We start from the raw sequence: 17,564 nt of genomic DNA, 5'->3' as shown, positions 1-17,564 counted from the left end.
TTAAAAAAAAAAATCCTGTTTATCCGTATTTTACTTATAAATGGACTTAGTTTTTCTGCCAGTTAACATTACATTTACTCTGGTTAAAGTTTTCAGAATTTTAAAAACTTTCTTAAACTATCGTGGATTTGTACCAGACTTGGACAGAAGCTTGTTTATGATCAAAAGCTGGTATCTAGAAGGAAATTTTGTAAAAAAAATCCTGTTTTTCCGTATATTACTTATAAATGGACTTAGTTTTTCTTCCAGTTAACATTACATACAGTCCGCAGTTAAAGTTTTTAAAACATTTATAAGATTCATAAACCATCCTGGATTCTTACCAAACTGGAACAGAAGCTTCTTACATTCAAAAGATAGTATCTAGAGGAAAATTTTTAATAATTATTTCCCCATTTTTGTTGAGCCTGCGACTAACAGCAAAAGTAGGCGAGACACTGGGTTCCGCGGAACCCTTACGAATTTTAGGTTAAGAAAAACAGACCAAAACACAAAAACTTAACATTGAGCAATGAACTTTAAAAATGAGGTCAAGGTCAAATAAAACCTGCCAGACTGACATGTACTGTAGATTCATTATTATTCGTTGGATACCAATTTTCGTGGATTCCGTGGTAACAGGTGAACCACGAATTTAAATGTTTAATGAAGTACAAATTTTCGATAGGCTTGTATACCGACCTTGGTAAAACCACGAAATCAAATATCCACGAAATTTGTACCCATGAAAATAAATGCAACCACAGTACATTGTAAAATATTTCCATACACCAAATAAAGTTGACCTATTGCATACAGTATTAAAACAAGAGTGCACACGCTGAAATGTCTCGCCTTCTTTACTAATCATTGATATTATGTTGATAGTCCTAAATATAAAGCTTTATTACAACTGTCACACAAACTTAACATTAACCAAGTAAACTAAACATTGACCAATGAACCATGAAAATGAGGTCAAGGTCAGATGAACCATGCTAGGCAGGCATGTACAGCTAACAATTCTTCCATACAACAAATATAGTTGACCTATTGCTTATAGTTTAAGAAAAACAGACCAAAACACAAAAACTTAACACTGAGCAATGAACCTTGAAAATGAGGTCAAGGTCAAATAAAACCTGCGTGACTGACATATAGATCATAAAATATTTCCATACACCAAATATAGTTGGAACTATTGCATATAGTATTAGAAAAAAAGACCAAAACTCAAAAACTTAACTTTGACCACTGAACCATGAAAATGAGGTCAAGGTCAGATGACACCTGCCAGCTAGACATGAACACCTTACAATCATTCCATACACCAAATATAGTAGACCTATTGCATACAGTATAAGAAAAACAGACCAAAACACAAAAACTTTACTATAACCACTGAACCATGAAAATGAGGTCAAGTCCAGATGACACCTGCCAGTTGGACATGTACACCTTACAGTTCTTCCATACACCGAATATACTAGACCTATTGCTTACAGTATCTGAGATATGGACTTGACCACCAAAACTTAACCTTGTTCACTGATCCATGAAATGAGGTCGAGGTCAAGTGAAAACTGTCTGACGGGCATGAGGACCTTGCAAGGTACGCACATACCAAATATAGTTATCCTATTACTTATAATAAGAGAGAATTTAACATTACAAAAAATCTTAACTTTTTTTTCAAGTAGTCACTGAACCATGAAAATGAGGTCAAGGACATTGGACATGTGACTGACAGAAACTTCGTAACATGAGGCATCCATATACAAAGTATGAAGCATCCAGACCTTCCACCTTCTAAAATATAAAGCTTTTAAGAAGTTAGCTAACGCCGCCGCCGCCGGATCACTATCCCTATGTCGAGCTTTCTGCGACAAAAGTCGCAGGCTCGACAAAAACAGATAAAACAAGTAAAACTGTGAGCTACTGCTCACTCAGTGATGATACTAAGCCGAAATATTCCGGTAAACAGAAAGTTGTTGAGTGATGAATCTGAAAACGCATCACACGGTGTAACTTACTTATATAAACCCTGAAACTAAATTTCAGAAATCCTTGTCAAGTAGTTCCTGAGAAAAATACGACAAAAATTTTCATGGGACTGACAGACTGACGGAAGGACAGACAGAAGGACAGACAGAGGTAAAACAGTATACCCCCCCCCCCTTTTTTTATATAAACACAATAAAATGCTCCGCTGGAGCGCAGCTTGATACGACCGCAGAGGTCGAACCCTGAACAGTTGGGGCAAGTATGGACACAACATTCAAGCTTGATACAGCACTGAATTTGGATTGTAATTAAATATTTGACACAGCATAGGTTTCTGACACAGAATGAATGTGGTCTAAGAACTTAAAAAATGTTAATTTACCTATTCAAACCATATCATTATTATTTGCTTTTATATATAAATCAGAAATAACCGACTTAAAGTGAGAAATTTTAAAGAAAAAAAAGGAAAAAAAAATCCCCCCCCAAATTTTTTGAACCCCCTTATGATTCATCACCCCCAAACTCAATCAAAGCCTTCCCTTTGTGGTATGGTACCTTGCAGTACAATTTCAGAGAGATCCATACACTTGAACACAAGTTATTGTCTGGAAACTAGAAAAATGCTTTTTTTTTTTGCCCCTTTTTGGCCCCTAATTCCTTAATGTTTAGGGCAATTACCCCCAAACACAAACCAAGCTTTCCCTTTGTGATATGGAACCTTGCAGCACAATTTCATAAAGATCCATACACTTACACACAAGTTATTGTCCTGAAACTAGAAAAATGCTTGTTTTTTTGCCCCTTTATGGCCCCTAATTCCTAAAATTTGGAGGCAATTACCCCCAAAATCAATCCCAGCCTTCCCTTTGTGGTATGGTATCTTGCAGTACAATTTCAGAGAGATCCATACACTTAAACACAAGTTATTGTCTGGAAACTAGAATAATGCTTATTTTTGGCCCCTTTTTCCTAAACGTTTTGTGCAATTACCCCCAAACTCAATTCCAGCTTTCCCTTTGTGATATGGAACCTTGTAGTACAATTTCATAAAGATCCATACACTTACACACAAGTTATTGTCATGAAACTAGAAAAATGCTTGTTTTTTGCCCCTTTTTGGCCCCTAATTCCTAAAATTTGGAGGCAATTACCCTCAAAATCAATCCCAGCATTCCCTTTGTGATATGGAACCTTGTGGTACAATGTCAGAGAGATCCATACACTTACACACCAGTTATTGTCATGAAACTAGAAAAATGCTTGTTTTTTGCCCCTTTTTGGCCCCTAATTCCTAAAATTTGGAGGCAATTACCCCCAAAATCAATCCCTGTATTCCCTTTGTGATATGGAACCTTGTGGTACAATGTCAGAGAGATCAATAAACTAACACACAAGTAATGTCTGGAAGTTACAAAAATGCTTATTTTTTGCCCCTTTTTGGCCCCTAATTCCTTAACTGTTGGTACCATAACCCCCACCTTCCTTTTGTGGTATTGAACCTTATGGTAAAATTTCATAGAGATCCATTCACTTAAACTAAAGTTAGAGTGCGAAAACCAATGGGTCTTCAGACGACATCGACGCCAACGTCATACCAATATACGACCGCAAAATTTTTTGCGGTCGTATAAAAACTGAACTTTAACCACAGAACCATGAAAATGAGGTCAAGGTCAGATGACACCTGCCAGTTGGACATCTACACCTTACAATCTCCATACACCAAATATAGTAGACCTTTTGCTTTAGTATCTGAGATATGGACTTGACCATGAAAACTTAACCTGATCACTGATCCATGAAATAAAGGTAAGGTCAAGTGGAAACTGTCCGACAGGCATGAGGATATTGCAAGGTACGCACATACCAAATATAGTTATCCTATTATTATGAGAGAAATTAATATAACAAAAAATTTACATTTTTCAAGTAGTCACTTTACCATAATCAAAGCACTGTAAGCGCTGTAGGCAGTTAACCAAAAACCAAGGCAAACGTAATTATGAAAACTGTGGCAGTGTTGCTTCAATTTTTTTTTAAGATTTGAAAGAACAAACATTAAACATTCATATATTGTACATTTATGTTCATTAAATGAATTGATTATTAAGTCAAATTAATTAATATTTCGTCAAGGTTTTCAAAAGCAACTCATATATCAATGTAAATGACCCCCATCTTCACCCCCAAGCGCATGATGTTACTCCATACCAAGTTTGGAATAAAATGACAGGTGATTATAAAACAGTTGGTCAATCATTCTCGGGCTTTACACTGCTTGAAAGATTTATATGTTTTCTTTAAAATGAGCCATCAATGAAAATTATTATAGGCCCAGAAATAATTTAATAAATAATTAAAGTAAATTCAATTAACCTAGACTCATTTTTTGCATCAATAAAATTTTATAATAAACAAGAAATAATTGTAACAGGATGCCGTTACGAAGTCTCCCAAACAAAGCCCCCATAATTCGTCATTCCCATGGTCTCCTGACATTGGGCAAAGCCCAGTTCATATTGGTTTGGTCTAGTAAAGTGATATGCATATGTGACACCTAGGAGATTGACCCTGTATGTCATTCAAATCTTTTTGAAATGATGAACAGGAATAAATATGGTTTAGGTGTGGGTATCTCGACCATTTACAAGTTCTCAAACAGGAGGGGGTGGGGTGACCCCAGGGACTCCCCCTATATTTCATTTGATTTGTTATATTGTGCCACACATGAATACATATGGTTTAGGGGTGGGGGATCTCGACCATTTCCAAGTTCTCAAACAGGAGGGAGTGGGGTGACCCAAGGGACTCCCCATATATTTCATTTGATTTGTTATATTGTCCCATACATGAATATATATATATATGGTTATGGGGTGGGGACCTTGACTGTTTACAAGTTCTCAAACAAGAGGGGGTGGGGTGTCCCCATGGACTCCCTCTCTATTTCTTTTAATTTGTTTTATTGTCCCATACATGAATATATATGGTTTAGTGGTGGGGATCTCGACCATTTCCAAGTTCTCAAACAGGAGGGGCTGGGGTGACCCGAGGAACTCCCCATATATTTCATTTGATTTGTTATATTGTCCCATACATGAATATATATGGTTTAGGGGTGGGGATCTGGACTGTTTACAAGTTCTCAAACAGGAGGGGGTGAGGTGTCCGGCAGGACTCTCCCTATATTTCATTTGATTTGTTTTATTGTCCCATACATGAATGTATATGGTTTGGGGGTGGGGATCTCAACCATTTCCAAGTTCTCAAACAGGAGGGGTTGGGGTGACTCCAGGGACTCCCCATATATTTCATTTGATTTGTTATATTGTCCCATACATGAATATATATGGTTTAGGGGTGGGGTGACCCCAGGGACTCTCCCTATATTTCATTTGATTTGTTTTATTGTCCAATACATGAATATATATGGTTTAGGGGTGAGGATCTCGACCATTTCCAAGTTCTCAAACAGGAGGGGGTGGGCTACACCAGGGACTCCCCCAAATTATTTTCATTTGATATCTTTTATTGTCCCATACAAGTATATATATTGTTTAGGGTAGGGGATCACGACGGTTTACAAGATTAAAGTACATTTTCAAATTGAAGGGGGTTGGGATGACCCCCAGGGACTCGCCCTATATTTTTTTTTATTGTCCTGTTCTCATTACTGAAGACTGCATGTGTCTATCACTTACTGTTTTCGAGAAATAGTCATTTAAAAATTAAAAAAAATAAAATCCCATAGGGTTCTATAGTAAACCCCTCCCTTCTTCAGGCCCCTCCAAATACCCCTAAATAGACCCCAATGCACAAACAAAAGATTAATTGCTCCACTAGACATGTTAGTCTAATATTTGATGAAACCCTAAGTAATCTGACAAACAGTCAAAGTTGTCTTCTTAGACGGTTTGAGTGGATTCGGTCTGACTTGTCTCGGGACGAGTTGTCCACATTACTTAAAACATCCCATCAACGTCAATTTCCACATCTGTTTCATGACCTCGTTTCATTCATAAAATAACAACAACCTTATTTGGCAAGATAAGTTAAAAATTACGCCCACTTTTATAACTTTATTTCCTCTATCATAGAGATTTGTTGTACATGAACAATATTCCTGCGCATTTTGCCCTTTGGGAAATATAAACGACTTGTAATTACCGATTTTCGGCGATGAAATATTTCATACAATTGTTCTTTGACATCGTAGCCAAAAGCACAGGGGATAATAAACTACGTACAGATTTCTATTGAGCACTACTTCCTATGTTCAACTTCAAAAGTTTTGGGTAGTTCGACGATCATTTAAGGTTTTTCTGGTCATATTTTTTGTATCCCAGGAATAAAAGTATTAAAAAAATGTCAAATAAGTTATAAATAACATAATAGCCAGCTAGATAATAACAATGGTATGTATTTCAGCATTTATTGGGTAGAACACAAATCTAGGGTGCTCGCATAAGACAGATTAACTGCCTAAAAATGAGGTCATGGACAATGAAACTTTTTAACATAAGGCATCTATATACAAAGTATGAAGCATCCAGGTCTTCTACCTTCTGAAATATTAAGCTTTTAAAAAGTTAGTTAACACCGGCGGATCACTATCCCTATGTCTTGCTTTCTGAGACAGAAGTTGCAGGCTTGACAAAATCTGTACAAAAATAGTTCCATTTTACTTTCTTTCAGGTTTTTCATCAACTTGAAAAAAAATTTATCTTGAAAAATGGACTTAATATTCGGAGCCAATTATGGCCCACACCAAACTTAATCCTTTTCACATAAACATGAGGCCTGCTTTGTTCTAGTCTGAAATGCTGAGCTGGATTTTCAACATGCTTGCTTATGAGTTAACAGTCTGCAGGATGACATCTTACCTAACACAACACATTATTTAATTCTTGAGCTACCTGTCTACAACTCCTTAACAGTCCATACCAATTATTAAATCTAAGATTTGACCAGACCTGGGATGAAAACCATGACCTCTTGTACTTGAAGTTGGCTAGCTTTCACAAACAACCATAGTGGTTACAATAAAAAGTGATGTGGGGTATACAAGGAGCCAGCAACCCAACCTCTCATTTATCAACTCACAGGTTGAAAACTACAAACCTAAGATCCCTCATAACATCGGTTATAGACATGAAATTTAAAGACTTGCATCACAGGTAAAATTCTCAATTTCCCATTACAAAAGGTACACTTTAGTTTAATAATTCTATTTTCTATAAGCATTTATAACAACTGTGTAAAACAAGTAAAGTTGTCATTCATTGATTAACAATATTCTACTTTTACTTACAAGCACTACATGTACTAAAACTTGATTTGACAACATAAAATATGAGTAAAATTGTGCATTCACTCATTTATAAGATTGCATTAAACATGTCCTCTCTGGTAATATCAGATTGTATTAAACATGACTCCTTTTGTAAAATCAGATTGTAATAAACTGAACATGTCCTCTCGTTAAATCACATTGTATTAAACATGTCCTCTTTGTAATATCACTTTGTTTTAAACATTGTCTCTGGTAAAATCAGCCCGACAGTCAAAGATCTGCACCCCTTACATTTATTTTTTGTCTTTCTCTTTTTTATCAGCCTTTTTTGCAGGAATAAAATCTGGGAAAAATTCATCCATAAGCTGAATCAACTTCCTCTTGCCTTTGAAAGTATGTCTAATGAATGTTATTACTACTGATCCAAACTCTTTCCTGCCATTTGGTACATACTGTTCACATGCCTTGCATGCATTTTTCATATCCTCCAAAACGTTTATGTAGTGAGTATGATTACAGTTCCTAAGTTCTTGATTGAACTTAGCAAGGAAACTATTGACGAGCTCTTTTCCTAACTGTGTTTTTGTTTCCTTTAATCCAAGTGGGGAACCTTCCATGGCTTGGTAGAAATCTAACATGAGATTAACATCTTTTTTCAATACTTCTTTAAGCAATGTCATTAATTTAGTAAATGGATCACATTTAATGATCTCCTTACTTAAACATGCTGCTAGCATACCAAAGTACCACTTGAGGTATTTGAGTTCTTTACTGTTTAAATGTAAACCAGATGAAGACCATCCATAGCTTACATTCTTCTCCTTCAGAGATTTCAATCCTACCAAAAGGAAACTATTCACATATTTACTGAAAATATTCAAGTTTGGATTTGTTTTGGACATGAATTTATATTCAGTGATTCCAAGTCTCAACAAAGCACATGTAGTGAAGTTTGATGCATTAGATGCTATTTTCTTCAGCATCTGATGACGCTTAGTTTCATCGGGAAAGAAAATTCTCATCAAACTACAACATTCTCTATCGTGTTTAAAAGCAGACGTGAAGTATTTCTGCAGTGTTGGAGCCATATCATTAATGAGAGACGGCTTTACTTCCACAGCCTTGATGATGATACCAAGGATAGACTTCATTTGATACTTGTTGAAATATTTACACAATTCTGTCCACAATGGCAACACCCTTTCAGGAAACTCCTCTACAAGAGCATTACCAAGATACATTAGAGTATCAGCAACACTTGTAGTATAACTGAACAATCCATTTTGCCCACTGTGAAGAACACATTCCTTAATACAACTCAATAAAACAATGAGCAATATCCTTTGATCTTCTTTTTCTTTAATATTTTCAATATTCATTTTGATACAATTGTATGCAGATACCACATATTCACCATCCTGGACAGATTCTAAATGCCATAATACCTGTAAAAGATGCAAATATTAAACTAACTATAATTTATTAGAACTAGAGACTCTAAAGAGAATGTGTCGCTCACCTGCATCTTCATCAATGGCAACTTTTAAGTAAAAATCACCATTAAAGGGCAACAACTTTATTAAAGAGTTAACTGACAATTTCAGTCATGTTGACATATTTGTAGATCTTATTCTGCTAAAAAATTTTCCATTCTAAAGTTTCTATCTATATATCATAGTTTTCAAGATATTAGGCAAATAAAATGCTCCGCAGGGCGCAGCTTGATACGATCGCAGAGGTCGAACCCTGAACAGTTGGGGCAAGTATGGACACAACATTCAAGCTTGATACAGCTTTGCATTTGGATTGTGATTAAATATTTGACACAGCATAGGTTTCTGACACAGAATGAATGTGGTCTAAGAACTTAAAAATTTTAAATTGGACATTCACCTATTATGGTCCAATATCCAAAATCTAAATACATGGTTAGATTCAGCATATCAAAGAACCCCAAGAATTCAATTTTTGATGAAATCAAACAAAGTTTAATTTTGGACCCTTTTGACCTCAATGTGGCCAAAGTTGATAACGCGGCCCAAAAATCAAAAATCTAAATACATGGTTAGATTCAGCATTTCAAAGAACCCCATATATTCAATTTTTGTTGAAATCAAACAAAGTTTAATTTGGACCCCGATTTGGACCAACTTGAAAACTGGGCCCATAATCAAAAATCTAAATACATGTTTAGATTCAGCATATCAAAGAGCCCTAAGAATTCAATTTTTGTTAAAATCAAACTAAGTTTAATTTTGGACCCTTTGGACCTTAATGTAGACCAATTTGAAAACGGAACCAAAAATTAAGAATCTAAATACATGGTTAGATTCGGCATATCAAAGAACCCCAATAATTCAATTTTTGATGAAATCAAACAAAGTTTAATTTTGGACCCTTTGGACCTCGATTTGGACCAACTTGAAAACTGGGCCCATAATCAAAAATCTAAATACATGTTTAGATTCAGCATATCAAAGAACCCCAATAATTCAATTTTTGATGAAATCAAACAAAGTTTAATTTTGGACCCTTTGGACCTCAATGTGGACCAATTTAAAAACGGGGCCCAAAATCCAAAAACTAAATACACGGTTAGATTCAGCATATTAAAGAAACCCAAGAATTCAAGAATAAAACCCCATTGAAATTGGTCAAGAAATAAGCAATTTAAACGAAGTATCTTCTTTTGCACAATACTGTGCAATTAAATATTTCTTGCTATTGCGCAATACTGTACAATTGACAATTTCTTGCTATTGCGCAATATTGTGCTATTGGATATTTCTTGCTATTGCGCAATACTGTGCAATTGAAGATTTCTTGCTATTGCGCAATACTGTGCAATTGAAGATTTCTTGCTATTGTGCAATACTGCGCAATTGAAAATTTCTTGCTATTGCACAATACTTATTATATAATAATTTACACATCCTGTTTGGTGTGTATCTCCTACCATATCATTATTATTTGCTTTTAAATATAAATCAGAAATAACCAACTTAAAATGGAAAATTTTAAAAGAAAAAAAAAAAATCCCCCCCCTCCAATTTTTTGAACCCCCTTATGATTCATCACCCCCAAACTCAATCCCAGCCTTCCCTTTTTGGATTGGTACCTTGCAGTACAATTTCAGAGAGATCCATACACTTGAACACAAGTTATTGTCTGGAAACTAGAAAAATGTGTTTTTTGGCCCCTTTTTGGCCCCAAATTCCTAAACGTTAAGGGCAATTACCCCCAAACTCAAATCCAGCTTTCCCTTTGTGATATGGAACCTTGTAGTACAATTTCAGAAAGATCCATACACTTACACACAAGTTATTGTCCTGAAACTAGAAAAATGCTTCTTTTTTGCCCCTTTTTTGCCCCTAATTCCTAAAATATTGAGGCAATTACCCCCATCATCAATCCCAGCCTTCCCTTTGTAGTATGGTACCTTGCAGTACAATTTCAGAGAGATCCATACACTTGAACACAAGTTATTGTCTGGAAACTAGAAAAATGCTTATTTTTGGCCCCTTTTTGGCCCCCAATTCCTAAACGTTTCGGCAATTACCCCCAAACTCAATTCCAGCTTTCCCTTTGTGATATGGAACCTTGTAGTACAATTTCAGGAAGATCCATACACTTACACACAAGTTATTGTTATGAAACTAGAAAAATGCTTGTTTTTTGCCCCTTTTTTGGCCCCTAATTCCTAAAATTTGGAGGCAATTACCCCCAAAATCAATCCCAGCATTCCTTTTGTGATATGGAACCTTGTGGTACAATGTCAGAGAGATCCATACACTAACACACAAGTTATGTCTGGAAGTTACAAAAATGCTTATTTTTGGCCCCTTTTTGGCCCCTAATTCCTTTACTGTTGGTACCATAACCCCCAAAATCAATCCCAACCTTCCTTTTGTGGTATTGAACCTTGTGGTAAAATTTCATAGAGATCCATTCACTTAAACTAAAGTTAGAGTGCGAAAACCAATGTGTCTTCGGACGACGCCGGACGACGCCAGACGACGACGACGACGACGACGACGCCAACGTCATACCAATATACGACCACAAAAATTTTTTTGCGGTCGTATAAAAACTTAATACACGGTTAGATTCAGCATATTAAAGAACCCCATTGAAATTGGTCAAGAAATAAGCAATTTATAGGAAGTATCTTCTTTTGCACAATCCTGTGCTATTAAATATTTCTTGCTATTGCGCAATACTGTACAATTGACAATTTCTTGCTATTGCGCAATATTGTGCTATTGGATATTTCTTGCTATTGCGCAATACTGTGCAATTGAAGATTTCTTGCTATTGTGCAATACTGTGCAATTGAAGATTTCTTGCTATTGTGCAATACTGTGCAATTGAAAATTTCTTGCTATTGCACAATACTTATTATATAATAATTTACACATCCTGTTTGGTGTGTATCTCCTACCATATCATTATTATTTGATTTTAAATATAAATCAGAAATAACCAACTTAAAATGGAAAATTTTAAAAGAAACAAAAAAAGGAAAAAAAGAAAAAAAAGGAAAAAAAAATAAATCCCCCCCCCCAAAATTTTTTGAACCCCCATTATGATTCATCACCCCCAAACTCAATCCCAGCCTTCCCTTTGTGGCATGGTACCTTGCAGTACAATTTCAGAGAGATCCATACACTTGAACACAAGTTATTGTCTGGAAACTAGAAAAAAATGTGTTTTTTGGCCCCTTTTTGGCCCCAAATTCCTAAACGTTTAGGGCAATTACCCCCAAACTCAAACCCAGCTTTCCCTTTGTGATATGGAACCTTGTAGTACAATTTCAGAAAGATCCATACACTTACACACAAGTTATTGTCATGAAACTAGAAAAATGCTTGTTTTTTGCCCCTTTTTTGGCCCCTAATTCCTAAAATTTGGAGGCAATTACCCCCAAAATCAATCCCAGCATTCCTTTAGTGATATGGAACCTTGTGGTACAATGTCAGAGAGATCCATACACTAACACACAAGTTATGTCTGGAAGTTACAAAAATGCTTATTTTTGGCCCCTTTTTGGCCCCTAATTCCTTTACTGTTATTACCATAACCCCCAAATTCAATCCCAACCTTCCTTTTGTGGTATTGAACCTGCTGGTAAAATTTCATAAAGATCCATTCACTTAAACTAAAGTTAGAGTGCGAAAACCAATGTGTCTTCGGACGACGCCAGACGACGCCGGAGGACGACGACAACGACAACGACGTCATACCAATATACGACCACAAACATTTTTTTGCGGTCGTATAAAAAGGCAAAAAAAAATGTAAAAATTTATCATTAAAGGGCAATAACTCCAATAACAAGTCGACTGAAGATTTCGACCATAATGGCTTATTTGTAGATCTTGTCTTGCTGATATTTATGCTATTTAGAGTTTCTATCTATCTATTACAGTTTTTCAAGATAATAGGCAAAAATGGGAAAATCGTCATTAAAGGGTAATAACTTCAATAAAGAGTCGACTTACAATTTTGGTGATGTTTGACTTATTTGTGTTATTTAAAGTTTCTATCTATTGTGTTATTTAAAGTTTCTATCTATCTATTACAGTTTTCAAGATATATGGCAAAAAGGCAAAAATTTGGTAATAAACTATTAACACAGGGATATGTCTTGTCTTTTTGTTATATTGATAATGCAAATGTAGAAATTAAAATGGCAATACTTTACATGTAAGCTATGCAAATATTCAAAGTCAATGAACCATGACTGAAGGTACAGGGCTAAACAATCTCCATGGAAATCAGATGTGCCAATGCTAATACAATTGCATACCAAATACCATTGACTTTTCATAAGTCGTTCCCTTTAACATGTTTAAACAAACCTAAACACAAACATTTAATTGTAAACTATTTAAAAGTTTCAAAGTCAATGAACCATAATAAGGTGGTGGGGTTATATAATCTCCATGGAAATGAAACTTGCAAATGCCAATACATTTGCATACCAAATATCAACAACTTAACATTAGTGGTTCATATTAAACTGACCTAATCACAAACTAATACATGAAAACTAAACAAATAAATTGCTTCGTTGAGCACAGCTGGACACGATCGCAAAGGTCCAACCCTGAACAGTTGGGGCAAAAATGGACACAATATTCGCGCTTGATACAGGTCTGAATTTGGATTGTAATTAAATATTTGACAAATAATAGGTTTCTGACACAGAATAACTGTAGTCAAAGAACTTAGATTTGGTTATATGATTTGAATTAATTTTCAATTTTTTGCTTTTGTGCAATACACTATGCTGTTGCTTATTGACCCCCTCCCCCTTTTTTTTTGCAAAAAAAAAACTATTTGAAGATTTCTGAAATCTGAAATGAGAAAAAAATGACCCCCACAATTTCTTTTAACCCCCCCCCCCCCCCCTTTTCCCCAAAAAATAATTCTTTCCCTCAAGATATGGTCATAATCTCAATTCAAATTTCCAATGGAGTTTGCAACCATAACTACCCTTTTAAATACATCATAAAAGTCTAAAAATAGAAAATGACATACATAATCATGGCTAAAATTAATATTCCTTAATAGTAACTTCTAAAAATAAATTGATGACAGCTAATCATCTCAAGACAATACAACATTTCTTTATACATAATTTAAAAGCTAAGTAATTTGTCCATTAACCAGGAAACCCTTGTTTTTCCCCCTTTTTTGCCCCTAATTCCTAAACGGTTTGAGGCATAACCCCCCCCCCCCCCCCCCCCCCAAAGAAAATCCTAACCATCCCTTTGTGGTATGGAAACTTGTGGTATAATTTCAGAGATTCCACAAGTTATTGTCTGGAAACTAGAAAAATGCTTATTTGGGCCCCTTTTTGGCCCTTAATTCCTAAACTGTTAGGACCATAACCCCCAAAATCAATCCCAACCTTCCTTTTGTGGTTATAAACCTTGTGTTTAAATTTCATAGATTTCTATTTAATTATACTAAAGTTATTGTCCGGAAATCAACTGTCTTCGGACGACGCTGTCCCTGACGACGACGACAATGACAACAACGTGATACCAATATACAACCGCAAAATTTTTTGCAGTTGTATAAAAATTCAAAGTCAATAGACCATGACTGAGGGGGCGCGGGCCAAATAATCTCCATTGAAACGAGATATGCAAATGCTTATACAACTGCATACCAAATATCATTGACCTACCACTAGTGGTTCCCCATAAACTGACCTTATCACAAACTAATACATGTAAATTAAGCAAAGTTTCAAAGTAAATAGACCATGACTGAGGGGGCGGGGCCAAATAATCTCCATGGTAATGAGATGTGACAATGCTAATATAACTGCATACCAAATATCATTGACCTATTACTAGTGGTTCACCATAAACTAAACCTAATCACAAACTAATACATTGTTGACGCCGTCGCCGACAACAGCATACCTATGTCTCGCTTTTTGACTCTGTCAAGGCCAGACAAAGACTAAGTCCATCTATCAGAAAAATACTGAAAATGAAAATATATTTACAAAAGTTTGCTTCAGACATTATCTCTTAATCATAAAAAGCTTTTGCTAAAGTTTCATAAAATTCTATGAAGGTTTTACAAAGTAATTGGTGTGTAACAAACTTTAACCCCAGACTGTATCTACTTGTTAACTGTAAAAAAATAATAAGTCAATTTAGGCCAACTAAAATTAATTAGTAGATTTTCATCCAGATTTTTGAAAAAAATGGGGTGGGTGGGAGGATTTTATTTTTTTATTTTTATTTCCCTCTAAACCTTTTTGTGACGTGTTGTTCATGTTCAAGGGTAATAATAAGCTTGTATCATGTATACATAAGGAATTCTTAAATTGATATTTCTGATTGGCAACCACTGTTCTACATGTAATTGCCGCTTTAAAAACCAATTTTTAGTAAATAGCAAAAACATGGAGAAATGTTCTCTTTTAGACTACCTAGATCAAATTTGTTTTGCTTTCTAAGCTATGATTTGTAGTGCCCATAAAATAAAGCATATGCATTGGTATGCAGCCCAAATATGATCCCAAAGGGTGACTGCGGAATAGAAATATGGTCACTACAGGTCTTCTTCCGACCAGCAGTAAAACCCTTGCCAAAGTGGGGCGTCCGTTTGGCTATGCAGGATGTATCAAGTAGGCAGCCACGTCCGGTCAGAATGGGGATGTTAAATCTTATGCCTCCTGTAGAAAGAGTGCCATGCTCTCTGCACGTTAAGAACCCTTGCAACAACTCTTTGAAGGGTTCGTAGGTCGCCTGTCGCAAGGCTAAATTTCTTCCCCTATCCATTATACCCTCATTTTCCATTGGCAGTCCAAATTTACCCCGACCATCATTCCAAACGGCCTCTATTACAGGACCTACCTATTGTATTTATTGTTCATTTATTCTCGTCCTGAACATGCATGAAATATTTGCCACTGGACGTTAGGCAACCAACAACCAATCAAATATAATGAGTACAGAGTGAAATGAAAACTTCTAACTGTGTTGAAAATACTAGGGTTGATGCTTTTAAGATTTTTTTGCAAGGTGCAAATATAATTACAATTCAAAACATGAACTGAACCAAAAAGAAAAAGTTTTTTGATGACTCTATTGAGGGTTTGGGGACAGAGGGTGTTTGCTGTTTGTCAACAAAAACGACAGCCTTGGGGTAAATCTAAGGGCTTGCTATAATATATTTTGTACGTTGGCCGACTTTTTGTACTCAATATACGGTAATAAATCGCGCATGTTCGTGCTTGTGTCAATAACTTTATTCCAGTCATGTTTTTGTACCAATGTGTTCCATGATTCTTGCGCTTTGGATATCATTTACAGTCCAAATTATCTGACACAAAGTCATTGTATAAATAAAAAAAATCCACGGTTTTCTATTCACTGAAATTTGTGACATACCGCAATAAGCGTTCTTAAGGACACCGCCTATTACTCGTAACCCGAATATTTTATGCCCTTCTAGTAATCAATCTATATTCTCAGAAGATAATGTTGTCATTATTGAGCAGAAGAATATGTCGACTTATATTACTCGAAGAAATACGAAAACTGAAATTTGAAACAGGAGTTTTGAATGAAGCAAAATTATCGGCGGTTACCGGTAACGGAAATGAACAAAGTCCAGAAATCGTAAAAATAAAAAAATCGGGGCGGGACGATTTCAGAGGGGCGGGCGGGGATGAAAATCTATCAATTAATTTTAATTGGCCTTATCAGTAAAATACGTGAAAATGAAAATAAATATTTTCAAAATTTTGCTCTGGATACAGTATTTTGGTCATAAAAAGCTTCTGTCCAAATTTCATAAAATTCCATGAAGGTTTGACAAAGCTATTGATGACTGAAAAAAACTTTAACCACAGACTGAACCTAAATGTTGACACTGCAACAGAATTTAGGATCGCTATGTCACGCTTTCACGACTAAGCTCGACAAAAATGTTTTCTTGACAAGTATGGTAATTCAAATACACATGATATAGTAACTAAAATATCAAACTATAACATCATTAATAAATTGCATGACATTGACTGGATAGGATCTAAATAATAATAACTTCACTGCACTATTTTATTTGAACTATCAAAGGTAGTGATAAACCTTGGAAGATATAGATATCAAGTCCAGGGCTTCCAAAATTATTTTTAGCCAGCCGGACATTTTATATATGATTCTGATTTTAATCCCTTAAGAGAAGAGGCAATTATGGTAATCAGTTGCCGAGTTGACCATCCCAATGATTGACATTAAAAAAAAATGATATTAAACTTTCTTTGATTCAAATTCGAAGTTCAGACGTAAATTGTTAAATTGGCAGTGCATCATTCGAAGTGTGCAACATTAGCGTACTAATGTCTGCCTTAGATTCTTTATTTGTGCAAAATATAACGTTGTCAAAAACTTTACTTTCGTTTTTACCGGATGTTATCTTGACAATGGTAAAACATGGACCAGAGACGGATACGTAAATTCCGTGTACGTTTGCAAAGCATGAATGAGTGTAAGCGGCTCTTTCTACGTTATTTCTTCAAGAAAATATTCGAAATAAACGTGAGATAAAGGTATCAATGACAATTTAAGCATTTTTCAAGAAATTAGGATCCATAATTAAATTTCACACCTGTGCACATGCGCACACGTGTACTAGTTCAAACAGAGACATGTCTCTGGTTCAAACAACGTGGTTATGACGATTTTTCATTTTCACCTTTTTATTTTTTTCATCAAATCATATTTGTAAACATATTTCTGATAATTTAAAT

General features: G+C 35.4%; 1 protein-coding gene and 1 long non-coding RNA gene across 4 annotated transcripts in view; one reads left to right on the top strand and one right to left on the bottom strand.

Moving 5' to 3' along the window:
• LOC127709331 (uncharacterized) overlaps nucleotides 1-17,564 on the top strand; it is a 317,830-nt gene that overhangs the window by 18,801 nt on the left and 281,465 nt on the right. The gene's annotated exons all lie outside the window — the stretch shown is intronic.
• LOC127708918 (uncharacterized) overlaps nucleotides 7,189-17,564 on the bottom strand; it is a 132,406-nt gene continuing 122,030 nt past the window's right edge. For 2 of the 3 annotated variants that reach the window (XM_052214096.1, XM_052214105.1), the window contains exon 15: nucleotides 7,189-8,724. In XM_052214096.1, coding sequence (XP_052070056.1) covers nucleotides 7,573-8,724 — 1,152 coding nt within the window. In that variant the 3' untranslated portion in view covers nucleotides 7,189-7,572. The remainder of the gene's footprint in view (nucleotides 8,725-17,564) is intronic. The other variant, XM_052214114.1, reaches the window with a different exon arrangement.

The sequence above is a fragment of the Mytilus californianus genome, unplaced genomic scaffold (assembly GCF_021869535.1).
Source record: "Mytilus californianus isolate M0D057914Y unplaced genomic scaffold, xbMytCali1.0.p SCAF_1, whole genome shotgun sequence".
In the NCBI taxonomy this organism is placed as follows: Eukaryota; Metazoa; Mollusca; class Bivalvia; order Mytilida; family Mytilidae; genus Mytilus; species Mytilus californianus.
Note: the sequence above shows the minus strand (reverse complement) of the source record. Positions and strands in the feature narration are given on the sequence as shown.